We start from the raw sequence: 27,887 nt of genomic DNA, 5'->3' as shown, positions 1-27,887 counted from the left end.
ATAGAAAGACCACTTGTGAGCACATTCACGTCTTAGGCCATGGTGCCTTCGCCCGTGCGGAGGCGTGCGCGGCCGTGACATCACCCGTTTGAAGCGGGTGCGTTTTTCGGCCATGGTACGAGCACCGTGGGTGTGTCTAGGGGCGTGCCAGTGATATCACAGAGCTGGTTCGCCCTCATTGGGCGAACCGCTCACGTGAGCGGCCTGTCGCACCAAGAAATCAGTTTGAACTGATTACTTGCGCAACGCACGCCCCCTCCCGCGTGCAGGCGTCCGCACGCGGGTCTGCAACCCTGCCTTTCACCATTATCACCTAGCACAGGACTGCACAAACTGGGGGGCAAGGAGATTTGTCTGGGGGTGGCGTGGGCGGTTGCAGAAGTCTCGCGCTCTTCCCCCAGGCATTTAAATTAAATTCCTGGGGATCATGTGAGGCCTCTGCAACAGGAAAACTTACAGAGATTCAGAAGCTGTGGTGCGTCTCCATGGCAACGCGGCATCAAATAATGCCGCGGGGTAATGTGACGTAACGTCATAGGCGTCAAATGACGCCGCTGGTCACGTGACCTGACGTCACGTGACCCCGGAGTGTCATCTGACAAGGCGGCAGGTGGGGTGGGGCGAGACGAATCCGGAGCAGGCCAGATAGGGTGTGCAGCAGGAAAAGTTTGCACTCCCCTTACCTAGCATACAGTGATTCCACTGCAGCAAGGGAATCTGGGAAATGACATGCAAATGAGCACACCATGTCACCTTTTGCCTGAAATCCATAATTACATATACATATATATATTTTTTTAAATATATTTTATATATAAGGCGGTGGCCTTAACCGAGACCAGTTTCCCTTCCCAAATCCTGGACTTTTAAAGCCCCTGCGGCCTCTGATTGGCTGAGTCCCTTCGTGACGTCACCGTGGCCGGGCCCCGCCCCTCCTTCCGTCCCTGCTGTGTGTGTGCAGCAGTCTGGCAGCGGAGCGGCGGCGGACAGGACGGAGATAACCCACCTCCCATCACTATATCATATATATATATATATATATACATTATATATACACATTAATATCCCTTCCCCCGTGTATCTGCCCCCCCTCCCTATAACATCCTTTATTCTCTGCTGGGAGGTGCACGTAGGATTACAGAAAAAAGGTGGGGGGGGAGGGTGAAGCAGGCGTGGATTTTACATTCATGACTATGGGTGACAAGAAGAGCCCGACCAGGTACAGTAAGGCATGCCGGGGGGTGCTAGGGTTATTTATACCCCCTTGCCTCATTACATGTATACAGATGTAGACATAACGCGCCTCTCCTTGTCTGTGTAACTTGGGGTCTGCAGTGCCAGCCCCCCATCCCTCACCCTATTTATATTGCTACTTTAATATATATATATATAAATAAATGTGCACATATATTAATGTGTTTATATATATATCAATGTGTGTGGTGTATATTCTGTATAAATCCCTATATGTGTTGGGGAGGGGGGTGCCAGGGTTATTAATACCCCCATTAAATGTCTACAACTAGACATGTCCCCCCCTCCCCCCATGTCCTTGTAAGTTGGGGTCTGCTATGCACCCCCCCCCCCCGGTCACCCCATATGATATAGCTACTTTAACATACTGTGTATATATACAGATACTGTATATAGATGTGTATCCCTGTGTGTGCTGGGGAGGAAGGTGCCAGGGGCGAGCAGAGCTATGGCGGCTGATCCTCTCTCAGATACATAACACACATACTCTCTCACACACTCTCACTCCCTGCACAGCCTCAGACAAAGAGAATATTTACCACAAAAAGCAGGGTAGGGTGAGAGGGTGAGAGGAGACAAACGCCGGAGCTGCCCCTTGCATTATAACTAGATCAGCCCCAGTCCCAGCCCTCTGCAGCTTTTCTTTGTAATGTGGGTTGTTATGTAATTGAGGAGGGTTACTAGTGAAGGGGAGGCCGTGTCATCTTGTATCTTTGGGGTAAGGTTGGGGGTTATTTGTCTTTTTTTTTCTGTGTATTTTTGGGGCTGTGGGGTGTTGCTTTTTTTTTTTTAATGCCTGCTTATAACCCCCATTGGTGGCACAGGGGCCTCCCAGGAGCGTGGCGCAAAGTCCTGAAAGGGGTTAATGGTGGCATGGGTAGAGTTGGGAGGTAGGAGGGGTGTTAGTCAGGGCGACATGTCACAGGGGAGGGTGACAAATTCCTCTCTTTGCCAGGGATGCTGCTGCTGTGTGTGTGTGTGTGTGTCTATTAAACCCACTAACTGGGGCACTGTCATAGGGTAGTTAGTGGGAGGGCAGTTCGCATGGCAGAGGGTTAGCTGGGTCAGTTTAGCTTTCCTTAGACATTATCATGCATGGTTGCGTTATGCACTCATCTTAACCCCTGCAGGACTGTAGTGGTTAATTTGACGGGTAGCAAAACATTTCAAGGAGCAGCACCCCTCAATCCCTCCCTGTTGCTACAGATCTGGTAACCTATCCCTGTGTATTTACCTATATATGCAATGTGCTTGTGTATCTATTTTTGGCTATGTAAATGTGCACACATACATTGAGATGAAGGTTCAAGTTAAATTAGGGACTTCTGCAGCCCTCCACATTTTGAGACAGCAGTATTTCCCATATCAGTAAATGAGGTGTCGCTGAAGTGTGAGGAATGAGAGAATCCAAATGATTGATATTTGACAGGCCTGTATATATGTCTGTTTGGTACAGGCCAAAAAGGCAAGCTAAACCTTCAGCCGACGAAAGCTACTGGGACTGTAGCGTATGCACCTTCAAAAACAGCGCTGAAGCCTTCAAATGCAGCATCTGCGACGTCAGGAAAGGGACATCCACCAGGTAATTTGTGTCTTTCCCATTGGCTGCCTTTGGAGTCTGGGATCGGGAAATGTTAAAAGAAGCACTTGTTGACTGCACCCTCCTTGGGGTGTTTCTATCCCCTCTCTCTCATTTTTTCTTTCTCCTGTTTTATATTACGTTAAAGATGTGTCTTTTCCCCCAACTGATAATGCTTTGACAACTTGTTTTGAGCACAGGCGTATACTCTGGGAAAAGAAGACTGGGAAAAATCTGAGTGTTTTGTAGAAATATGTGGTATTTTGATGCTTATAACATGGAAGTTGATCATTAATGCTGCATTAGTCCTGCAGTGAAGCATGAAATGTGAGAGGTGTCTTTTAAGGAGTAAAGGGGGGGGGGGGGGGACGGGGGCAGAAAGTTGAATTGATGTCATGTGTGGAGTGTTAAAATAAGATCTCATGGAATAGCAATGTTTTTACTGCGATTTTATAGCTTTGTTATTCTCCCTTTTTCCCCATTTAGTTGTTTGGGCATTTTACTGGTTATTTAAAAACATGTTTGGAAAAATGTCTAGATTTGTTGCTAATGCTTTGTGTAAAGAAGAATTGAGACTTTTACTGCCATTGCAGCTTCTTATTTCTTCAATATTGCCTGCAACCTGTTGCGTTGAAGCATAATGCTGCAAGTATGTTGTTACCAGGTCAACTTTTGAGAGAAACTCCATCTTGGTGTTGGAGTTGACCAAGATATCCAATTAAATATATAGTTATGTAAAAATGGAATACTTTCCTCTATGTGGCACAGGAACATATTGAGAGATTCTTGATTAAACCTATTGTAACTTGGAACTGTATAAAATATTGTGACTTCACACGTAAATATTCTAATGTCGATGTGGGAACTCATCTTGAATATTACGTTTGCTGCAGTTTTGTAATGACATATTCTAATAAGGACCCCATTGCAGTGGTTTGTTGAAAATATGTTCACCAGTGGGAGAGAGGTCTTCTGAAGCCATGGTTGGAAACAGAATATTCAAAATATATACTATGCTGATGCATACACTTGTCTGTGTTGGAATAAGTGCAAACGTTATTTAGGACAATATTTGATCATCTATGGCCATAGAATCCTTCCATAGTACTTGATAATATAAACCGTGTTGCGATGGAATATTTGCTGAGTATCACTTAGAACTCTCCTGCACCAACATTTGAGTGTTTGAAACTCATTCATTATAACTTTTGGTGGAACACTGCAGTTTCAATTTGACATGGAAGATTCAGCAGGCGGATGTGACGTGATTTTGACCTCAAAGTAGGAATTTACATCGAAGAATACAAAATAGATGATTCATCATTAATGTAAAGCTGTCGTTAAAGGGCCAAGAATGATTGCAGTGAAGCATTTGAGTGTGTTTTTTTGTCCATGTAATTGATGCAGGCAAAAAAAAACCTCAAAGAAAACTGGTCCTGAAAAGTATAAGTGATTTGGTAAATTCTATATACTCCAAAACAGCCATTTGGTCTATTTTCGGGTAAAAAATCCCCATTGGCATCTAGAGGGTATTTTCAGCTGAGAACAGCCATTTCGGTGTGTATAAAATTACCCCCTCAGTATTGTTAAATTATTGAATGCATGATAGATCATTTAATGCCATTTTGTCCTGAATTAGTTTTTTATGGCTGTAGTACAAAATTAGCAGAAATTTCTATCTACGCATATTTACAGTCACAATTTTGTGGGAGAAAAATCAAAATCACGTATTTCAGTTGTATTTATATAGAAGTCACAACAATTGCTTTTTAGTTTTTGGTGGAAAGTGTCGGAAAGGATATGTTTCCACACATAAATGCAAAAAAGTGAGAGAGTAGAAGGCCTGCATCAAAGAACTTAGTCAAAGGTGGATTCTTACATATTTAAAATCTTCAAACCAATATTAATGTAGGTAACCCTATTCCCGAAGTCATAGAACTTCTCAAGACTGGAGGCTTCACATTCTGGGGCCAGTCATAAATATTTCTCTGATGACCGCCATTAAGAAGCCAGAAATACGAGGAAAATTGATCTATAAATCATTTTCATATCAGTCCAGACCTTGAAACCTTTTTTGTTTGGTTTCTAGGTGATGTTGGATTTAGTGTTAAAGGGCTTTCATGTGTCATTGTAAACAAACTTAAATATAGTAAAAACAAAATGTGAAATATTGTAAATATGATCATTAATAAATGTCAACAGTCAAGTGTTTGCTGCAGAAGGCCTGGGAATATAACTTATGGAGCTCTGCAAATAAAAGTTTGAAGACCTAGTACCCTTGTAGTGCTCTTATTGGTGACTAGTTGGTAATAGTTTAATGGATTTCAAGAAGCTGTAAGCGTTCAAACTGTTTAGTTGTACCTGTCAGTTCTTACTTTTCTTTCCTTGAATGAGGAGTTCCGTGTTATCCAGTAAGAATTGCACTGTATTGCGCTGCAGAGTACATTGGCGCTGTGTAGATAATGACAGAGAAGAAGTTGTTGTTGGATAACAAGAACATCCTTTACATCCGGGGTGGCTAACTCCAGTCCTCAAGGGCCATCAACAGGCCAGGTTTTGGGGATATCCCTGCTTCAGCACATGTGGCTCAGTAGAATGCCTGTCTCTTGATGACTAGAGTTGGCCACTCCTGCTTTACATGCTTTCAGTTTTAATAGCACTGTAAGTCGAGTGAGCAATTATTTTGGCTGGGGGGTGCCGCTTAATGTACATACATTTCTAATCTGCATCTCTCTTACATGCCCCCCCCATTTCTCTCTTACTCCCCTTACCCTATCCCCCACTCTTCTTTTCCTAAACTCCCTTTCACTCTCCCACTGTATTACTCTTCCCCACCCTGTCCCTCTCACTCTCTCTCCTCCCCCCTTCTCTCTCTCCTCCCCCCTTCTCTCTCTCCTCCCCCCTTCTCTCTCTCCTCCCCCTTCTCTCTCTCCTCCCCCTTCTCTCTCTCCTCCCCCCTTCTCTCTCTCCTCCCCCCTTCTCTCTCTCCTCCCCCTTCTCTCTCTCCTCCCCCTTCTCTCTCTCCTCTCCCCCTTCTCTCTCTCCTCTCCCCCTTCTCTCTCTCCCCCTTCTCTCTCTCCCCCTTCTCTCTCCTCTCCCCCCCTCCCGCATATCTTTCTTTCCTCCCCAACACCATGTTTTCTATCCCAAAGGACTTTTTGCATGTTTTTTTCACGTGCCAGATGAAAAATAGATGCTAGACTAGGAGGAGGTTTCTGTCCCCGATTCCTAGCGACCCCAGTATGTTTTCAATTTTTACAGCTGTTTGAAACTTGATAATGCTGCCTTGTATGAGTATCCCCAATGAACTAAAGCAGTGTTTTCCTTAATACTGTATTTGTGCTGCTATAAAGTATGTATGTCTTTATTCATATAGTGCTATCCAGGTACATAGCGCTTTACAATACACGTGCATATTATAATACAATGTGAATAAGCGCTTCAGACAAAACAATAGGAAAAGGCGTCCCTGCCCCGAAGAGCTTACAATCTAAGTGAAGTAAATCAACCTCTCATTCCCCCCCCCCCCTCTTCCATTGCTTGTAGATATTTGATAGTTATTTATTTAGTTTCTAAATCTGTTTTTAATGTTATCCTTTTAACATACATGGCAGTGGTATGCAACGTGATATATGGCATGGGTCGCATGTGCTGCCCTTAAACCCTCGAGGGCTGCACATTGCGCACATATATGGGACGTTGGAGCTTCTCCCCGCTGGTGAATCCTGTTCCGCTCCTCCCCTCCTGCGCTGTTGACTATTTCCTGCGCTGTTGACTAGTACTGTATTTATCAGCACAGGAGAGGAGCGGGCAGTACTGTATGTATCAGCGCAGGAGAGGAGCGGGCAGTACTGTATGTATCAGCGCAGGAGAGGAGCGGGCAGTACTGTATGTATCAGTGCAGGAGAGGAGCGGGCAGTACTGTATGTATCAGCACAGGAGAGGAGCGGGCAGTACTGTATGTATCAGCGCAGGAGAGGAGCAGGCAGTACTGTATGTATCAGTGCAGGAGAGGAGCGGGCAGTACTGTATGTATCAGCGCAGGGGAGGAGCAGGCAGTACTGTATGTATCAGCGCAGGAGAGGAGCAGGCAGTACTATATGTATCAGCACAGGAGAGGAGCGGGCAGTACTGTATGTATCAGCACAGGAGAGGAGCGGGCAGTACTGTATGTATCAGCACAGGAGAGGAGCGGGCAGTACTGTATGTATGAGCGCAGGAGAGGAGCGGGCAGTACTGTATGTATGAGCGCAGGAGCGGGCAGTACTGTATGTATCAGCGCAGGAGAGGAGCGGGCGGTACTGTATTTATCAGCGCAGGAGAGGAGCGGGCAGTACTGTATTTATCAGCACAGGAGAGGAGCGGCCAGTACTGTATGTATGAGCGCAGGAGAGGAGCGGGCAGTACTGTATGTATCAGCACATGAGGAGCGGGCAGTACTGTATGTATCAGCGCAGGAGAGGAGCGGGCAGTACTGTATTTATCAGCACAGGAGAGGAGCGGGCAGTACAGTATTTATCAGCACAGGAGAGGAGCGGGCAGTACTGTATGTATCGGTGCAGGAGAGGAGCGAGCAGTACTGTATGTATCAGTGCAGGAGAGGAATGGGCTGTACTGTTTTTAAGTTGCGTGAATGGGAGGACCGCATGGTCCCTTTGCACCGAAAGAGAGGGATAGCAAGTGGTTGAGGCCCGCTGGCGAAGCCACCAGTTGCCAAGCAATAATAAATGTGATGGCAAATGCTGCCTGCACATATGGTTATTGCATGTTACTAGTAAGTGCCCTTTTTTTACAATGCGAATAATGTGACAGGAGTTGGGTTTTGCTCAGAACGATGTGTTATTGAAACACAGTGCAGCAGTATATTGTATTGTACAACCATTTTGCTTTATAACCATTTGGGTGGATGTGATCTTTGAACACTTTTTATGGTTTCGTCAGACGTAACTTTTTTTGTATCCAGTTTATATTCCCAGATAAGTTCCTGTAATTGTAATGCGTTTTGTCAGCATAAGGCCTCGGCCATGTTGCCTGCTTGCTGGCGGAAGCGCGCTGACGCGTGCTTCCGCTCAGCACTGAGCCCCTACAGCCGCATACAGAGTGGCTTTAGTAGGGGCTCACCTGCGCTTCCGCGCGCTTGCGGAAGCGCATGCGGAAGCGCAGGTCCTAGGGAAATTTTAAATTCCCCCGCTTGCCGGCGCGACAGGCAGGTCACGTGAGTGGTTCGCCGAATGAGGGCGAACCAGCTCCGTGACGTCACTGGCCCGCCCCCGGCCAGTGACGTGCCTGCCCCCGGCCAGTGACGTGCCCGCCCCCGGCTTGTGACGTGCCCGCCCCTGGCCAGTGACGTGCCCGCCCCAGGCCCACCCCCTTACGGCGAGCAGGACAAGCAACCGCAAGGCCAGGGAAAGCACCCGCTTTCCCTGAGCCTCAGCGCGCATCAGCACGCCAGCGGTAAGCATGTCTGAGGCCTTAGAAATGATTGCGTCCTATGGAAGATGGGAAGGCTTGTGCTCGTTTTGATTGTATACTTACAGTAGCAATTTAGGGGTTAACTTTTCTTCTTCTTTTATGTTGATGTTTGTGTAGGACTTTTTAATGGTGCTCTGCATTTTCACATTGCTGTTTTTCATACGCAGACTGTAATTGATTGATTGGCAGACTTTTTGATCAGTGTGTGACGTAAAGACATCACAATGCTGAATGTTCCCATAAAACTTTGTCTGTTTGGTTTTGCCCTTACTTGTGTATAGAGATCCACAGATTGCTCACATTTCTTGTATGGAGACTAATTAGAAACATGCAGTGTCGGCCTGGGGAATGAAGAGCCCACAGGAGGAAGTCAATTGTAGGGGCCCACTACGGGGGCTTAACGGGGGAAGAAAAGACTGACACTGGGGAGGGTAGAGGGAGTGGGTGACGCACTGGGGAGTGAGCAGGTGGCACGGAGGGTAGAGCGAGTGGATGGCACATCGGAAGGGTGGAGTGTGCAGATGGCGCATGGGTGGGGGTGCGGGTGGCATTGGGGGGTGGGGCATGGAAAAAGCTCAGATCTGCACCCGCAAAGTCTCCACTCCCTCTGCCCCATGGAGAGCGGCTCACTCAATGCCAGGCCCCCAGGTTCCACCGGATCCCTGGTGTGCCACTCCGACTCTGGAAACATAATTTTTATGTTTTTCTTGGATTTGTCTCTACTACTCGGGCACTGTGATTTAAAAAAAAATATATATAGGAAGTATCACGAAGTGCAAAATAAACATACATACATGCATATTCTTAGGGGGCAATTATAAGGGTACATCTGATTTCACAATTCTCTGAGGAAATGTTTGCACACGACCATATACCGTATATTGGATTTTCTATTTTGTGATATTCAATCTAAATAAAACTAAAATTGATACATGACTTGGGAAACTTAAATTGTTTTATCAATATAAAGCTATAGGTGGTGTTTGTGTGTTTAAATGTCCCTAACTTGTTATGCTTTAGAGCTTTTTATTGCATTCTTAATGATCATAAAGTTCATTATCATTTTACTTTGCTAGAACAAAGTAGATTTACCATTGTGTATTTACAGCTGTTTAACTTTCACTTGAATCGTATACTCGCAAAATAACAATACATTTTGTTTAATATAAACATTAACGTAATGATCTTGGGACATTGTGCTATTGGGATACCTTCATATCTATATTATTATGATTGACATGATTTCAACGTACTGGTCACATACAGTGGTGTGAAAAAGAAAGTACACCTTCTTTCAATTCTATGGTTTTCCTTATCAGGACATAATAACAATCATCTGTTCCTCAGCAGGTCTTAAAATTAGGTAAATACAACCTCAGATGAACAACAACACATGACCTATTACACTGTCATGATTTATTTAACAAAAATAAACCAAAAATGGAGAAGCTATGTGTGAGAAACTAATTACACCCTTACTGCTTCCATAGGAATTAAGATGTTAGGAAGCAGACAGGTACTGCTAATAAAATGCCCTTGATTAATTGATCATCAGCAAGTGTGACCACCTCTATAAAAGCCAAAGTTTTAGCAGTTTGCTGGTCTGGAGCATTCAGGTGTGTGTTAACACAGCGGTGCGCAAACTGGGGGGCGCGACCCCCAGGGGGTGCGCGAGACTGCCGGCGGGGGGCGCGGGGTTTACAGAGGCCCCGCGCGCTTCCCGAAGGCACTTAAATTAAGTGTCAGGGGAGCTGCAGGGCCTCTGTAAACCTTACTTACCTTGGCTCCGGCGGCTTCCTTCCTGCGTTGCCATGGCAACGAGGCGGCAAAATGATGCCGTGAGGTCATGTGACGTCACGTTGCTATGGCAACGTGACATCATGACGCCGGAGCGCATGTAAGTCGGGGTTAGGGGGGGCGCGGGAGTGAGGGGACCGCCGGCAGGGAGGCGCAGGGGAAAAGTTTGCGCCCCCATGTGTTAACACAAAGACCAAGGAGGAAAGAGATCAGCAATGATCTTAGAGAAGCAATTGTTGCTGCCCATCAATCTGGGAAGGGTTATAAGGCCATTTCCAAACAATTTAAAGACCATCATTCTACAGTGAGAAAGATTATTCAAAAGTGGAAAACATTCAAGACAGTTGCCAATCTTCCCCAGGAGTTGACGTCCCAGCAAATTCACCCCAAGGTCAGACCGTGCAATGCTCAGCTAAATTGCAAAAAAAAAAAAACAAGAGTTACATCTCAGACTCTACAGGCCTCAGTTAGCATGTTAAATGTTAAAGTTCATGACAGTACAATTAGAAAAAGACTGAACAAGTATTGTTTGTTTGGAAGGGTTGCCAGGAGAAAACATCTTCTCTCTAAAAAGAACATGGCAGCACGGCTTAGGTTTGCAAAGTTGCATCTGAACAAACCTCAAGACTTCTGGAACAATGTCCGTTGCACAGATGAGACCAAAGTGGAGGTGTTTGGCTATAATACACAGCGCCGCGTTTGACGAAAAGCAAACACAGCATATCAGCACAAACGCCTCATACCAACTGTCAAGCACGGTGGTAAAGGGGTGATGATTTAGGCTTGTTTTGCAGCCACAGGACCTGGTAACCTTGCAGTCATTGAGTCGACCATGAACTCCTCTGTATACCAAAGTATTCTAGAGTCAAATGTGAGGCCACCTGTCCGACAGCTAAAGCTTGGCCGAAATTGGGTCATGCAACATTACAATGATCCCAAGCACACCAGCAAATCTACAACAGAATGGCTGAAAAAGAAAAGAATCAAGGTGTTTCAATGGCCCAGTCAAAGTCCAGACCTCAACCCGATTGAAATTGAAATGCTGTGGCTGGACCTTAAGAGAGCTGTGCATAAACAAATGCCCACAAACCTCATTGAACTGAAGCAACGTTGTAAAGAAGTGGGCCAAAATTCCTCCACAACGATGTGAGACTGATTAAAGTCATGCAGAAAATGATTGTTAAGTTATTGCTACTAAAGGTGGTTCTACAAGCTATTGAATCATAAGGCATACTTAGTTTTTCACACATGGCTTCTCCATTTTGGCTTTATTTTTGTTAAATAAATCATGACACAGTGTAATATGTCATGTGTTGTTGTTGTTGTTCATCTGAGGTTGTATTTACCTAATTTCAAGACCTGCTAAGGAACAGATGATTGTTATTATGTCCTGATATGTAAAACCATAGAATTCAAAGAGGGTGTACTTTCACACACACACACACACACACACTCACACACACACACACACACACACACACACACACACACACACACACACACACACACACACACACACACACACACACACACACACACACACACACACACACACACACACACACACACACGTATATAGGTATCTATATATCTAAAGTGTGTATTAGTTGCATTTTCAAATTAAATTTTTTGTTTGTTTCTTGCAGCTGTTGTAGTTTTTGTTGTCAATTTGGGAAATCTGTTAAATGCTTAAAATGGGTTGTATTTTATGAACAAAAATAAGAAACTGTTAAACGCAAAAATTGAAAAATGAATTGTAACATACGAGGTTTGTGCAATTTTTTGGTGTTTTGCTGGATTCACAAAGATGCAGTTATCGTCCTGTGATAAGTTATCCCATATACTGTACAACTAGTTCTCCCATATACAACTAGTTCTCCAAAGGGGCCAGACCAGGAAATGTTTAGTGGAAGAGCCACAGGCTAAATGCATCTAAAATAATACTTTAAAATGATTATTTCTGTATTATGTCTGTTTCTTTATTTATATATTGCCTACAATGTACTCGCACTTTACAGAAGCGACCGTACAGTACAGGAAATATTACAAGATGTGCAACAAACAAAATCAGACAGGAAAGGAAATCCATGCCCCTGAGAGCTTACAATTTAAGTGATAGCCGTGTCTGTCTGTCCTTCCTGTGAGTGTCTGTCTCGTCTGTAAAACACTAGTATGAGATTAGCAGAGGCCGAGGGCCACATAATGCTCGCGGGCACCAGTTGAACGGCCTGCCATACAATGAAGTGCATGTCAAGTACTTGGGCTACTTAGTCACTGCGTACATGCGCTCGTTGGAGCGCCTGGGGGCACGTGCACCAGTTTCAGCGTCAGGAGATCGCGACCGAGGGAGGGGGGAGTGGCGGGGGCACGGCCATGGCGGGGGCACGGCCACGACGTCACGTGGCTGGTTCGCCCTCTTTGGCTGAATCGCCGCCGTGACTTGACAAACGCTTGGCCGCCACCGCACCAAAAGACACATTTCCTGTCTTTTGGCAAAGGTGGTTGCTCATCGCGCTTCCTGCAGGCGTGCGCAGGCAGTGACTGGGGCCGGCCCCATAGATGTCCATAATGTTTGTGTGTGTGTGCGTGAGCTGTGGTGCATTTTGTGGTAGGACACACCTGCTATCAAACTGCAATATCTATTGTCCAGGCTTTGAGATTGTAGCACATGGATTGATGTTATATGAACAATACTCTGAGTGGCAAGTTTATTTTAGATATAATTGTTTCCTGAAAACGCTTTTCAATTTAGTGGTGACGGCTTTATAATTTATTAAGCCTCTTCAATACAACTGAAAAAATGTGTGTGTGTGTGTGTGTGTGTGTGTGTGTGTGTGTGTGTGTGTGTGTGTGTGTGTGTGTGTGTGTGTGTGTGTGTGTGTGTGTGTGTGTGTGTGTGTGTGTGTGTGTGTGTGTGTGTGTGTGTGTGTGTGTGTGTGTGTGTGTGTGTGTGTGTGTGTGTGTGTGTCAGAACAAATGACTCATATACAGAAAGAAAATGTCTTGCGGTTCCAACATTTCTGTTCCAGTGGAAGGAAAAGCTTTTATGTACATAATTGTTTAATCTCAAAGGAACTGTGGGTAAAAGACCTTTTTATAGGCTGCTACACCGAATGGGAGTCGTCAGACTTTACCAACAGCAGACAGAGCTGACCTGTTTGTTCCAGACAAATCTGATTCAGTGCACCTGAATATTACACGGAGCAGCGCTGGTGCAGCGTTTAATTAGTGGTGCAAAATGTGCTGAGGATCATATAGAGGGAATAGACTGGACAGAAATCGTTGCTGGACTGGAAGGTTAGTCTGTTTTATTCATGCTGGAAAAGCAAAGATATTTGCTGCCTTAAAATCTCAGACTTTTTTTTTTTTTTTAAATTTGCAAACTAGTCTTTGAAAGCTACCATCTAAACCAGGGCCAACTCGAGTCCTCAAGGGCCACCAACAGGTCAGGTGTTAAGGATATCCCTGCTTCAGCACAGGTGATGCAGTCATTGATTGAGCCACCTGTGCTGAAGCAAGGATATCCTTAACCTGATCTGTTGGTGGCCCTTGAGGACTGGAGTTGGCCACACCTGATCTAAACTATGTTGTTTTAACTGGATCGGGATGTAGGAATTCAGCATGTACAACCCGGAAGAAAATATATCAAGGGTAAAATGTGGTGAAGAATGAAGGTGTTTTTGTTCAGAGAGGTCGTGCTCTTAGCGGATAGAGTACTCGGGAGAATGTGGGGGGTACAGCTTCATTGGAAGGGTATTGGGTTCAGGTGATGGCCTCCTAGCAGAGGTGTTGGTGCTTAATGCAGTAAACGAATGTAACATATTGTGGGATTAACACAACGGTATTCTAAATATGAAAAACGTGAGGGATAAAATGGGATGTGAGGTTTCATCGCAGGTAGAAAAAAATGCACAAAGTGTAGCCCAAATGGGGAGTATCTGTCTATAATTGTACTTTCTCCAAAAATGATATTTATCCTGTACCTGGTTGATTCCAGTGATGTCTGCGATATCCCCTTTGGGCTTTCTTCCAGGGTATAAATGATGAGGTTTTAAGGGACACCAATTCCTAACATAACATTGCCCTTGTATTTTTTTCTAAGGTCGCACTCATGGTAAAGGGGCAGGCGCGCACTCCTGCAGCCACAGCGATCTGTGCACTTGACTGCAGGAGATTCGGAAGGAGTGGCGGGGGCATGGCGGACGCGTCACGGAGCTGGTTCGCCCTCATTGGCTGAACCAGCTCACGTGACGCTGATGTAATGCGACTGCAGCCTGGAAAGACAAATTTACTTGTCTCTCCAAACTGCAGCAGCGTCGACGCGCTACATCACCGCCAGTACTATGCTACCTTCAATAAGGTAGCATAGAAGAGTCTGGAACGTGCACGTAGCGATGCCCCCACCGTGAGTGGTGCTTAAGAACCCACTAATAATGTCACACGTGATCAAGTCAAAATATGGCACCTGATCGTAGCTATCCAAAACAATGAATTATAACTTCATATGAGAAGGAACAAACCAGATTTGGTTCTTGTGGTTACATTTATAATTATCCAGTTTTAGAATAGATGGTGCTGGCATGTGGATAAAGGCGGTTGAACTTCCCTAACCTGTTCCACATGTAGGCTCATGCTAACAAAAGTAGCAGCACGACAAGGATGGTGTCCAAATATTTGAAATTGGTATTAAGATTTTACTGTTATTGAAGGGTTTAAATATATTGATCTATAATTATCTTATGTCTTTCTATGATCTTAAGGGAAATAATATACAAAGGTTTAATCGCAGGACTGGCTATGTGAGTGTAATTGAGATCAGGATGTTTGTATTATGTAATCACTTTGCTCCACATCTCGTTTTTGATTTATTAATTAGATAATATATGTGTATAAAGGAGATTGTGGGACACATTTAAAGACATGACGAAGCGCGGTTGTACCCCCCCCCCCCTGAAATGTAGGGTCTGTTTTTCTAATCTAATAACCAGCGCGATTTGCGCATATTTGGGCCCATTCCAGTCGTGCGGTTACTTTGAACTTTTGTTTAATGATTATTTGGAAGCAGCTGGTTGGCGGACGCTGCGTTAAGTAGAGACTGCGCGGGACAGAAATTAGTGTCCTGGCGCATTCCATCAATTAAGGAGAGCATTGCCTTGCACAAATTCAAGTGTAGGCCAGGGGTGCTCAACTGCAATCTTCAAGACCCCACAACAGGTCGGGTTTTAAGGATACCCCAGCTTCAGCGCAGGTGGCTCAAGCCACCTGTGCTGAAGCTGGGATATCCTTAAAACTTGACCTGCTGGGATGTCTTGATGTCTTGAGGAATGGAGTTGGCACCACTGTTGGAGTTTACCACATCCCTCGTTAAAGCATCAATTGAATACAATACCCATTGAGCCATCGTTTACCCCTATGGCTCTCAGCACACCACAATGTTACTATAGCATCGCTTTTTCTGGTGCTTATAGGTTTTTAAATGTATTGCACAAAGAAAATGTTTGACACATGACGGATACCCAGCTTCAGTAAAATTCTAGTGAACTGCCAGTTTCTGTAAAGCATTTAAAAGAATACATTTAATTATGCTCATCAAATTTTCATCACTGTAAACTTTCACTGCATCTCCTCCCTGCTGAATTGGCACAGCCCAGGCTTGTATTCCCCTGCAAACGGCGCTGAAACTTTAGTAGCTATACGTTTTGGAAGCTACAGGGCTGTTGCTAAGCAGGCAGCGTCTATCTCGGCTCTCGTCAGCCTCTCCGGATGACACAGTGCGTTAGGCTAACAATTCCACACGTGCTCTGGGTCAGGCACACTGCCAAGTGTTCTGCGTTTAGCCAGCAGGGAAAAATAAGCATTCGGAATCCCAGTAATCCTCACACCCGTCTCTGTGCGGCTCCTAGTCAGTGCAGGCTGAACAAGTGAACTGTGGTGAGATTGTGGGTATTAAGTGGGATGGGTAATGAAAGGGTAGGTTGGCACTGATCGGGGATTCTTCAAATGAAAAATGACTGCGTGTAAATGATGGTGTCAGAACAATTCAACTTGTTTCTTGCACATGTGCAGGTTTTTCTACGTTCCATATATGATATACACAGATACATATCTATTGTCTATCAGGGGTGCGCAAACTGGGGGGGGGGCGGGGTCGCAGCGCCCCCACACTCTTCCCCCAGGAATGTAAATTAAATGCCTCCTCAACTTCCCTTAACTGCTCTCAGCTGGCTTTTCAGTGACGCGTCACCATGACAACGCAGCGTCAAATGGCGACGCGTGGAGCCCGAGAGCAGGTGAGGAGGGGGAGGGTGCGAACTGAAAAGTTTGATATAGATATATATATATATATATATATATATATATATATATATATATATATATATATATATATATATATACATATATACACACACACACACACACACACACACACACACACACACACACACACACACACACACACACACACAGTTCGACAAACCAATACATTTGCACGCCCCGGGCGAGTGGATTTAACATCGTGGCGAGCTCCTATTGGCCCAAGCAGCACACGTGTGGTACTAGGTGGCGAGTAAATTTTTTTGTTCGGCGAGTAGATTTTATATATATATATATATATATATATATATATATATATATATATATATATATATATATATATATATATATATATACAATATCTGATACTATGCATCTCAGATGCACTGACCTTGACCCCTTGCAGACGCACTTACCAGAACACCCTCCTCCTGTCTCTGTAAGTTCTCCCCACTTACCACTCCGGGGCAGGGACTCCCTTTCCTATTGTTACTTTCATGTCTGAAGCACTTATTCTCATTCTGTGTTAGAGCAGGGGTGCGCAAACTTTTGCTCCTTGCCCTCCTGCCTTGTGTCCCCCGGTGCTCGCACCCCCGCCCCCCCCCCCCCCCCCTCGCTTAGTGCGGCGTCAAGTGACGTTGCGTTGCTATGGCAATGCGCTTGTGACATCATGCCGCATGACCCCTCGGCGTCCTTGGCGCCGCGTTGCCATGGAGACGCTTCCTGACGCCGGCTGAATCACGGTAAGTTGAGGTTGCAGAGGCCTCAAGCGATCCCCCGGCATTTAATTTGAAAGCCTTGGGGAAGAGCGCAGGGCCTCTGCATCCGCCCGCGCCCCCCCCCCCCCCCCCAGAAAAATCTCCCACCCGCCCCCAGTTTGCACGCCCCTGTGTTAGAGCACATAATGGGAATAAGCGCTTCAGACATGAAAGTAGCAGTAGGAAGGGTAGTTAAGACATTATTATATATCACGTGGATTACTGCTGTGAAACGCTGTATCTGTGTATCTTCGCAGCATACTCCACCAGCGGAGCAATAGGCTGTGCTACATCCGTGTGTATAAATAGAGAACACACACGCTGCTAAGGCGGGGGGGGGGGGGGGGTGTTGCGGGGGGGGGGGGGGGAGGGAGCAAGGTGGGGTGGAAGGGGAAGCTCTCTGTGAAGATGCCTGCTCCCAGTGCAGCTTCACTTGTAATGGGCGGGGGAGGGGAGGGGTGGAGAGAGGAAGGAGTTTACATGTCTGTCAGTGAAACTCTGACATACAGAACAGGGGGGTGTGAGGGGAAACCGACAGTCACCCCCCCTCCCCCCCCTTAATATTTTTTAAAAAAAATATACGATGTGTATATTTGCGTGTGTTTATATTTATTTATTTGTATGTATATGTAGCTTCACAAAGCAAGGTTTCTCGTGTTTGTGGGATTTGTTTCTCCCGTTAATTCCTGAGGCGTTCAGTGATTAGCTGCCCACTCAGCCATTTTGCCGTCTAATAAACTGGAGAGCAGCTTAACAGGAGCAGATCCTGTAACTGAACGTTGGGTAAAGGTCACAGGAGGAATACCAGTGAGTGTCGCACCCTGGCAAGGATGCAGGAAAATCCGACTTATTTAAGGACAATGAGCTACAATTGTCTGCATGCCTTTAGTGCTGCTCTGTATTGCTGTGCACTGCGGTCTCCATATTGATGGGAAAGGGAGACCCCCAACGCACTCACCCCCCCTCCCGCACACACACTCACCCCCCCCTCCCGCACACGCGCCCCCCGGCAACACACACACGCGCCCCCCCGGCAACACACGCGCCCCCCGGCAACACACACACACATGCGCCCCCCCCCCCCCCCCCGGCAACATACGCGCCCCCATCCCCCGGCAAAACACGCGCCCCCGGCAACACGCGCCCCCATCCCCCGGCAACACACGCGCCCCCTCCCCCCCGGCAACACACGCGCCCCCTCCCCCCCGACAACACACGCGCCCCCCCACCCCCCCAGCAACACCCCCCCCCCCAGCAACACACGCCCCCCCCTCGGCAACACACGCCCCCCCCCCCTCCCGGCAACACATGCGCCCCCCCCGCAACACGTGCCCCCCCCCGCAACACACGCGTGCGCCTCCCCGCAACACACGCGTGCGCCTCCCCCCCGCAACACACGCCCCCAACGCACGTAACGCGCCACCTCCCCACACCCCCAACGTTTAGATTGCTATGTTATTGCAGTGGGACAAACACAACACACTAGCGGGAGAAGCTGATGTTATTTATAATCAGCTGGACAAGAGGGGGGTGGGGGCTTTCACACTATCTCACCCACAGGAGCGCGGCAGCGGGTGCAGTAATGTTGGCTATATTTATACACATTTTGCACTCGATTAAATTCAATATAATTAAGACCGTTTAGAACTATTTATAACTCTTGCGTGCTATCGGTGTATTGCATTGCTAGGGAATGTGGTTGAGTACAGAAGGAAATAGATTGTCGTTTTTCCTTCCAAGGGTAGGGTTGAATTAAAAGCATACTGTGTAAATGACTGTCAGCTTTTCTATACTGACAGTCCTGTTTAACACTTGTTTAGGAGAAGGACAGATAGTGGAGGTAATTGGGTACCATGTTATCCATTGTGTATGTTGTCTTTACCTTATGGGCTGGCTAATACATTCCTGTCCCCTCCTCATTGCTGCGCACCCTTGGTTATTCTGTATAGTATCTTTTTTGGAACTGTTAGGTAATGAAGCTCTAGAACAGGTGCCGCCAACTCCAGTCCTCAAGGGTCACCAACAGGTCACGTTTTAAGGATATCACTGCTTCAGCACAGATGGATCCGTCATTGACCGAGCAATTGAGCCACCTGTGCTGAATCGGGGATATCCTTAAAACCTGACCTGTTGGTGACCCTTGAGTACTGGAGTTGGCACTGGTGCGTAATCTTTCACCCCTGTGTCCCCCTGCTCGCATTCCCCCTCCGTACCTTGGCTCCAGCATTCTGACATCATGTGACGCCACAGCGTCATTTGACACGTTGCCATGGCAACGTGATGCCAGACGCAGTCTGAGCCAAGGTAGGGGCCAGAGGCCTTCACCGCTCCCCTGGCATTTGTCTGTAAGCGCCGTGCCCCCCCAGAAAATCTGCCACACCCCAGTTTGCGCACCCCTGTTCTAGAGAGTCTACTCGTCTCTTGACAACTGCTTTCAAGGCTGATCTTGTGTGGAGTGCTTAAGCGGATTTTAGATGTATGGAGGAGATCGAAGGCTTCCAGCTGCGTTTAACAGCGTTAATATGCGCCCTCCCTGTTCTCTTGTAGGTTCTTCTCTGCACTGGTGGTGGACACCACTATAGCAGAGGCAGTTTGAAGTGTCTACACTAGTATTACAAGTGTCAGTATTTTCTCTCAACCTTTAACACCTTCTCTAGATGAAGAAATGAAACCTGCTTTAAAAAAAAAACAAAAATCAAATATTAACTGTTTTTGTGTACTTATGACCTATAATCTGAACCTGTTGCAGACTCCAGCAGTACATACAGCCACTATAGGGTTAATGCAAGATTGCACATTATTAAATGACATGAAGGTTTTTTTTTTTTTGTTTTTTTAACGATTTATGCAGCAAGGCAGAAATAGCTGTTTCCTCTCGTTACAGCAACAAAGCTTCTTCACTTCTAATGGGAATTTAAGGGGGGAATGAATATTTGACTAAGTGCTTTAATTTTCTTTGTTTTATGGAATAATGTTTTGTTGGAGTTGATGCAGCCAAGACGGTTATTGAGTTTGCTTTCCTTATGAATACTATATTGTTAATATTTTAACACCCAAACTATGCTAACCATTGAATATGCTGATATACAGATGAACTAATAGTAGTGTGTGCATAGATTTAGTGACCAGCCTGAGCTAGTTAACTTATTACTGCAGCGGTCATTTGGGTTTCTGCAGCTATTGACTTCTCTCTATGTATCTCTCTATTGGTTCCCTCGGCTCTATGTTGTTACATGGTGCATATTAATTTTAATGCCGCCAATAGCTACTTTACTTTGAGATTTGCACATGGCCTTCTTCCCAGGTTTTAAGCCCGCCCCTCCCCACTTCCCAAGTTAGTGGGTCCTTTCATTCTACTGAATATAGACCCAGTGTGGTCTTTCTCCCTCCTAATTGAGGTAAATGAGAATTTTAATCCTAACAGAGGTATATTAGTATTTTATCTGGTAGTGTTAGGACTTGCGAACAGGGTCTGCCTTGTCGTGGCTCGCAAGCTTACAATGCTTTGGCCAAAGGGTTAAACTAAATGACCATTTTTCAAGAGAAGATATAAGTATTTTACTGTGTATGTTGGATGTAGCATTGGGCTTCTCTGTCGTCTGTTGTATACATATGCCACGCTCAATAGCACTCCTTTTTGACACTTATATACATATATATATTTTGTGGGGGCTCAGGGGTTCCCAAAAAGAGCTTGCTGGGGTTTTGTGTGTTTTGTTATCCATGATGAATAGAAGATGTGGGAGATATGCTTCTAAACGGCAAAATATGACATTTTTGGGATTTCTGCTAGAGGTACTCTTTCACGGGAGCTGAGGTATTCAGATTTTTACAGTTCTCCCACTGTCTTGGGTAATTGTCCTTGGGGGGTCCTTCCCAAAATGCACTATATTTGAACAATTATGTAGAAAAAGAAGCTATCAGTGGGGTCTTATCTCAACACTATACCAAGTTTTCTCTGGTCTGCCGCGCCACCGCTCACGGCCGTGCGCGCCTCCCAAGTATACAAACGTCTGGCTAACACAGGCAATTATAATTGACGCACGCACTGTATTACAGCCCTAATATGTGGAGTTAAGATGCATGGTGTGGCTACTGTTATGTAATTTTGTATTTTTGGATCCAAATGTTAAAGTGGTGGTACCCACTCCCCTTTTTCTCTTTCTGTATCCCCTTTCCTACGTTTTTTCTCAATCTAAATAAAATAATAAAATCGTCTTAGAGACTCGACATTTTGGGCAACATCGCTTGGTCAAGAATACATTATTGGCACTTTTCTAAACTAGTGTCCTGCTCATTTCTTAAATATGTAGCCCCGGTAAGAAATGGGGGCTATATAGCTTTCTCCTACTGGTGTAAGTCCTGTTAAGGGCAGGCCGCCAGTAGTTATCATGGTTTTTTTTCCCCCGCACAAGCTCTGCCTTGAGTGATGGAGGCAGGCCTCCGACTCTGTGTGCAGGCCTGAGCCAGAAGGGAGGTCCTGCTGACATCATGAGGGGTGGGGCTGTCTATTTAGTGGGCTGTTCCTGTAAGTGACAGTTAGTTGAGTTGAGTTCTGTCCTGGGAGCAGAGAGTGCTGGAGCAGAGGGAGGAGATAGTCTGGGAGGTTGAAGGAGACAGGAGAGGAGACGCTCAGCACCTTGAGTAGAGCTAGAGGATATTTGGACTGGGGCGCTCCCTAGATTTCGTGGCTTAAAAAGTTGTTGTAACGCCTTACTCTGATAAAAATAATAAAATATTGCAAATATGGTTTTGTGTTTGTGGTGCAAAAGAGTATATAGAAAAACATATACTAGCCCTTTTTGCTGATTTTTGTGGTTGCTGCTTGACCTTGGAGAAGGGAATCCCGTGTCCTTCTCAGCGTGGCAATAGTGGTGTGAAGATGGTCAGCGCGAACCTCGTGGACCTCACGAATATGGTGGATCCGGATGAAGTATCAAGGGAAGAATAAATGAGAATAAAACACAATTTTAGTGTATCGTGTCCACATGTGGGATGGGGGGAATGGGGGGTGAGGGGGAAGGGGGTGGGAAGGGGGAGTTGTGGGGTGAGGGAGGAGTGGACGATGGAAGGATTGATGGTAGGTTCCCACTAACTAATCACAGAATACATAGAGTATATGGATCCAGTGACTCACACGGGCTTGTGTGGTGTCTCTCCCTCAACGCTGACTGGAGTGGGTTAATACAGACTCATATACTGGAGTCTCAATATACATAAAACTCACACGGCCTGATGTGAGTCCTTGCCCTCAGAGGGTGATGTCCTGTATGGATGGTGTTTTGTTGTTTCAGCAGAGTTGTCCCCCGATGGGTGTGGTGTGTGGGTGTCTCCTCTCCCCGTATCCCAAATGACCAAATTGGAGGTGTGCAAACCAAAATAAATTGAAGGTCTTTAATGGGTTAACAGTGAAGACATGTGCATACACTATGCATACATGTTGTGTTGCTTTAAAAGGTATAAAACAATATATGACACAATGACACAATGAACTAGACAGTGGATGATGCACTTAAGCAAACACAAAAATAGACACTCACACTAAACAAATTTACTTGCCCAGCATCAACCGCTCGAAACACTCCTGCACGATTTCCTCCTCCGTTCTTGCTCCTACTGGCGCGGTGTGGTGGTGTGGACCAATGCCCCTCACCCTGCTGAGGGGGTGAGGGGGGAGATCTACCCTCACCCAGAGAGTACATCCTGGAGGTGGGGGTTGGGGTATTGAAGCCCCAAACAGCCCATCCTGCTAGGGTACAGCCTGGAGGAGAGGAGTGGAGGAATAGACCTGTACATTTGGAAGCACTGCTGCACATGAACTGCTGCTGATGCTGTGTGCTGTATCACTGTTATAAGGACAACAAATAGACATTGCTATTTAATACAAAAGAGACTGTGTGTGAGATTGGTATCTCTCGCCCTGGGACCAGGGCTTCTCTGGGAGGATTCCAGCCTATTCCCTAGGTTTTCGCCAGAGATGGAGGCGGTGCACCACCACCACTAAAGATGAAGGCATATACCGCAGAAGCCTGTCCCTGTTATCCCCAATACCAACACGGGAGACTCATGCCCTCCTGTTCCTCACAGGTATGCACCACCAACATACACGTAATCCGCCCTCAATACACCCTAGAGGTCCAATCTGCGACTGGGGGGGGAACATGGGTTACAAATATAATTTGAGGATTATATTTGTTGGCCATTTACTACAGATATGACACATTAACAAGCGTCACAACAAAAGGAAGCAAGACAATCTGCTCCTACTTCCTCGGGAATGAGCGGTTAAAAAGGTGGTTAGTCCCAATTCTACTTTTCAACAAACTGTCCAAACTCACATTCATTATTTTCTTGTGCAATCCTACCACAGTTTGTGGTTTTGGAGAATTACTTATTTGGAAAAATAATACTTCTAACTTCATAAAAACGGCTTTATAATTCATCCCAGATCCATGATCATTTGGTATGAGCTGTTCAACTCTTCTACAATGGTGAAAACTTGGAAACAATTTCATTATGCAGTAATGATGGCAGAATGATGGTACTATAAAACTAAAATCGGCTATGGGAAAACTACATTTAATGGTGTGTGTGTGTGTGTGTGTGTGTGTGTGTGTGTGTGTGTGTGTGTGTGTGTGTGTGTGTGTGTGTGTGTGTGTGTGTGTGTGTGTGTGTGTGTGTGTGTGTGTGTGTGTGTGTGTGTGTGTGTGTGTGTGTGTGTGTGTGTGTGTGTGTGTGTGTGTGTTTCTCCAAAACAGAACAGCAATTTAAATTTTTTTATGTATGATGAAACAAAAACATGAAAATATTTTAACTGCTTCCACATTTTACCATTTCCCTAGCAACATCTTAAAATTACAGTTTTACTTAACCCATTAGTTATTTTCTTCTGTCCAAGTACGATTTACTTAATTGGCTTCTACTGCATGCAGAAAAAATAAAATCACTGTTTTTAAACAAGCATGCACCAGCTTTGATTAAGTTTGCAACTTGCAATCTCCCAATTACAAATAAAACAAGGACTCATTATGAATGTAAATTTGAATTAAAATGCACACAAAAGTACCAGAATACAGAATTTGACACCAATCGATGTCTTTCCATTCACACCGATTTGTATAACGGTCACATATAAGGGCCGTTCTATACTGTTTGCGGCCGTGCGCGCGTGTGTGTGTGTGTGTGCGCGCGCGCGTGTGTGTGTGTGTGTGTGTGTGTGTGTGTGTGTGTGTGTGTGTGTGTGTGTTATGTATGAAATAATATTTAAAAACAAAAGTTGTGATAAAAATATTTTTTTATTTATTTAACTTTCACACTCACACTACAGCGAAATCATTCATTTCTTCATCTTCTCCCTCGTTGGTCTGCTCCAAGCTCCCTGCCGTGCGCGCGGCACCATTATAGAATGGCTGACTCACCTCAGCCAACTAAAAGTGCCGCGCGCGCGCACTACGTAACCAGCCTAAGAGTTGCATCCGGACCTGTGAATTCTTCATCACACTTTAGCACCCAACTAATGCATTGCTTTCATCTGCAGGGGTGGTCAACTCCAGTCCTCAAGGGCCACCAACAGGGCAGATTTTCAGTACATCCCTGCTCAGCACAGGTGGCTATCTTTGACTGAGCCAAATTGAGCCACCTGTGCTGAAGCAGGGATATCCTGAAAACCTAACCTGTTTGTGACCCTTGAGGACCGGAGTTGACCACCCCTCATCTACATAAACTATCTGTGCTGAGAATTTTAATCCTAATAAAGGTATATTAGTATTTTATCTGGTAGTGTTAGGACTTGCGAACAGGGTCTGCCTTGTCGTGGCTCGCAAGCTTACAATGCTTTGGCCAAATGACCCAATGACTAAATGACCCTTTTTCAAGAGAGTATATAAGTATTTTACTTTGTATTTTTGTCATGTTGGATGTAGCATTGGGCTTCTCTGTCGTCTGTTGTATTCATCATGGATAATCAGGGTTATCCAAAATTGGGGTACATCTCGAAGGGGTTGAAGATAATTGGTGGTAGTTTTTTACCTTATGCCAAATTTTTTAAAGAAAATATTAATACTGCCGAATCGAAAAGATCCGTGTTGGAACTCTTTATTGACCTATTATTCCACGGCCGGGAGAGATGCAGAGCTATTAAATATATTCTCCAGATCTACCCACCGATTATTGGTTTTCTTGAGTGCCAAAAAACTATCTGTTTCAAGTGGGAGGCTAGATAATATTTCCTGATATCAGGGACCGCTAGACCTCCTCTTTCCCTAGGTGCAAGCATGACTGATCTCGGTACTCTTGATCGTTTGTTACCCCATATAAACTGCATCATTTTATTCTGCTGATCCCTCAAATATTTTATCGGAATAGCAACCGGTAATGTCTGTTCAGTAGAGCAGCTTCGGGAGGACATTAATCTTAAATGATATGATACGGCCTATCCAGGAAATTTGGTGACCGTTCAAGGGTAAAAGATCTGGTTTTAGTCTAGTGGAAAGCTTTGGGTTATTATATTTATAAAGAGAATTATATTTTTTTGTAAGAACAATCCCTAGTTATTTCAATTTTACATTGTTCCAGTGATAATTGAAATGTAATTTGATTAATTTTACGTCAATATCTGATAGTTAAATTTAGAGCCGCTGACTTGGCCGAATTCATTTTATTACCTGAACACAGACAAAACCTAGGGAGCTCATCTTGTAGGTTGGGAAGAGATATCAGAGTGTTAGAGATTGTCAAAATAATATCATCAACAAATAGAGATAATTTAACATATTTTCCTGGCCGATCTTGATACCTTGAATATTAGAGTTTTCCCTGATTTTGATCGCAAGCGGCTCGATTGTCAGCGCAAAAATTAGAGTGGAGAGTGGGCAACCCTGCCTGGTACCATTACTGATCTTAATTTGATTTAGCTTTTCCCCTGGCATTTTCAGGTTGGCTGTAGGAGTGTCGTATAAGGCTTGGACTGGACCCCTTTTAAAAATAGTTCAGAGAAGCCGAACCCCAGTATAGTTCTATCTAAAAAATCCCACTTAATTCTATCGAACGCCTTTTTGACATCTAAGCTCAATAGCATCGCTTTGGATTTAGAGAACTGAACGTAATTATATTAATAATCTTAAACGTGTTGTCTGAGGCTTGACACTTGCTTATAAAACCTACCTGGTCATTGCGGATTAGACGGGGCAAATTTGTTTAATCTATTCACTAGGATTTTACTATATATTTTTAGATCTGTATTGAGAAGTGAGATTGGCCTTCAACTTGCACAACTCATTGGATCTTTTCCTTCCTTAGGTATTACAACCAAATTTGCTTTTGACATTTGCGAGGGGATCTGGGAACCCGATAGAAAACTATTAAACATGTTCAAAAGAAATAGTGCTAAAATTCCCCAATATTTTTTATAATATAAATTTGAAAAACCATCCGGGCGTGGGGCTTTTGAGCCTTTCAGACCTTTAATAGCCTCTTTTTTAATTCTGTAATATTTATTTTAGCATTAAGACCTGCCGATTCTTCTGCAGATAGCTTTGGGAGTTCGCATGCCTGTAGCTAGCCATCTATTTGTTCGATGGATGTTTTATTAAAGTTGGGGCCTGATGAGTCGAGATTATGCAAATTATTATAATATTTAGAGAATTCCTCAGCAATTTGAAAAGGGTTGTATGTGATTTCCCCGTTACCCCTTCTTATTGCTGAAACTTGCGATTTAGTTTAACACCTATAGTGACAGCGCTCCGACGTCAGGCTGCGGTCTCTGGAAAAATCAAATTGAGATGCCTTCAGCGATCGCGACCAAGCCGTTGCGTCACGCTTACTATAAGCGCACGCGACAGCGGCAATGCATTTGTTTTGACGCGCCGTCACTATAAGCACAGCCGTAGTTTGCTAGCGAGAAGCTTATCTGCTTTTTTGCCTTTATCATAATATGTCTGATGGGTCCATTTGAATGCTTTCTCTGTGTCTTCCAATCTTAGGTTATGTAGTTCCTCTCTGGTCTGGCAAAGCAGCTTGTATATTTTCCTGCAAGGGCGTGACTTATGTTCCTGTTCTAGTTCAGTTATTTTATCTGTACGTTTACCCTGTTTGAGATTTTTTTTTGCCTTTTTCCTATATGAGGCTATTGAGATAAATTGACCCCTAATAGAGGCTTTATGGGCCCCCCAGAGAATGGACGGACTTTCGACTGATCCTTTATTTAATTTGAAATCTACCAGAATATTCCCTATCTGTTCTTCAAACCCTGTCTGGTTCAGGAGCGACTCATTTAGATGCCATGAGACACCTTAGGCCTGATAAAAGGGGGTTTCAGGACCAGCTCGACTGGAGCGTGATCAGAACATGTTATAGGGCCTATATTTGTGTGAGCGATACGATCCAAATGATTTGCCGAGACATATATTAGTCAATTTATTAATTTATTGACTACATTATTTGCAAGTTTCTAAACTGGTGTCCTCCTCATTTCTTGAACATCATTTATTTGAAGATTGAGGGCTTCCCTATATTTGTTAGTAATAGATTATATGGATTCATTGGAAGGTGATTTCTTGAAGGGAAGATAACCGAACTGCTAAAGCGTTTATCTTTTCTTTTTTTTCTCTCACATGGACGTTATTGGGCCTATTCTATAAGCCTTCATAAAAAAATCGCTAGGCCGTTTATGCCGCCAGTTTTTTGAGCGTTGCTATCACGGTATTTATTCAGAA

General features: G+C 44.8%; 1 protein-coding gene across 2 annotated transcripts in view; it reads left to right on the top strand.

Moving 5' to 3' along the window:
• The window catches only part of RYBP (RING1 and YY1 binding protein), a 48,778-nt gene that overhangs the window by 6,366 nt on the left and 14,525 nt on the right, over window positions 1–27,887 (top strand). Inside the window, exons 1-2 of one of the 2 annotated variants that reach the window (XM_075574327.1) lie at window positions 963–1,219; window positions 2,711–2,836. In XM_075574327.1, the coding sequence (XP_075430442.1) occupies window positions 1,188–1,219; window positions 2,711–2,836 (158 nt within the window). In that variant the 5' untranslated portion in view covers window positions 963–1,187. Of the gene's footprint in view, window positions 1–962; window positions 1,220–2,710; window positions 2,837–27,887 lie in introns of those variants that run through there. The other variant, XM_075574329.1, reaches the window with a different exon arrangement.

Source organism: Ascaphus truei, chromosome 17 (assembly GCF_040206685.1).
Source record: "Ascaphus truei isolate aAscTru1 chromosome 17, aAscTru1.hap1, whole genome shotgun sequence".
Lineage (NCBI taxonomy): Eukaryota > Metazoa > Chordata > Amphibia > Anura > Ascaphidae > Ascaphus > Ascaphus truei.
The sequence above is the reverse complement of the archived record's forward strand: the minus strand, read 5'-3'. Positions and strand labels throughout refer to the sequence as shown.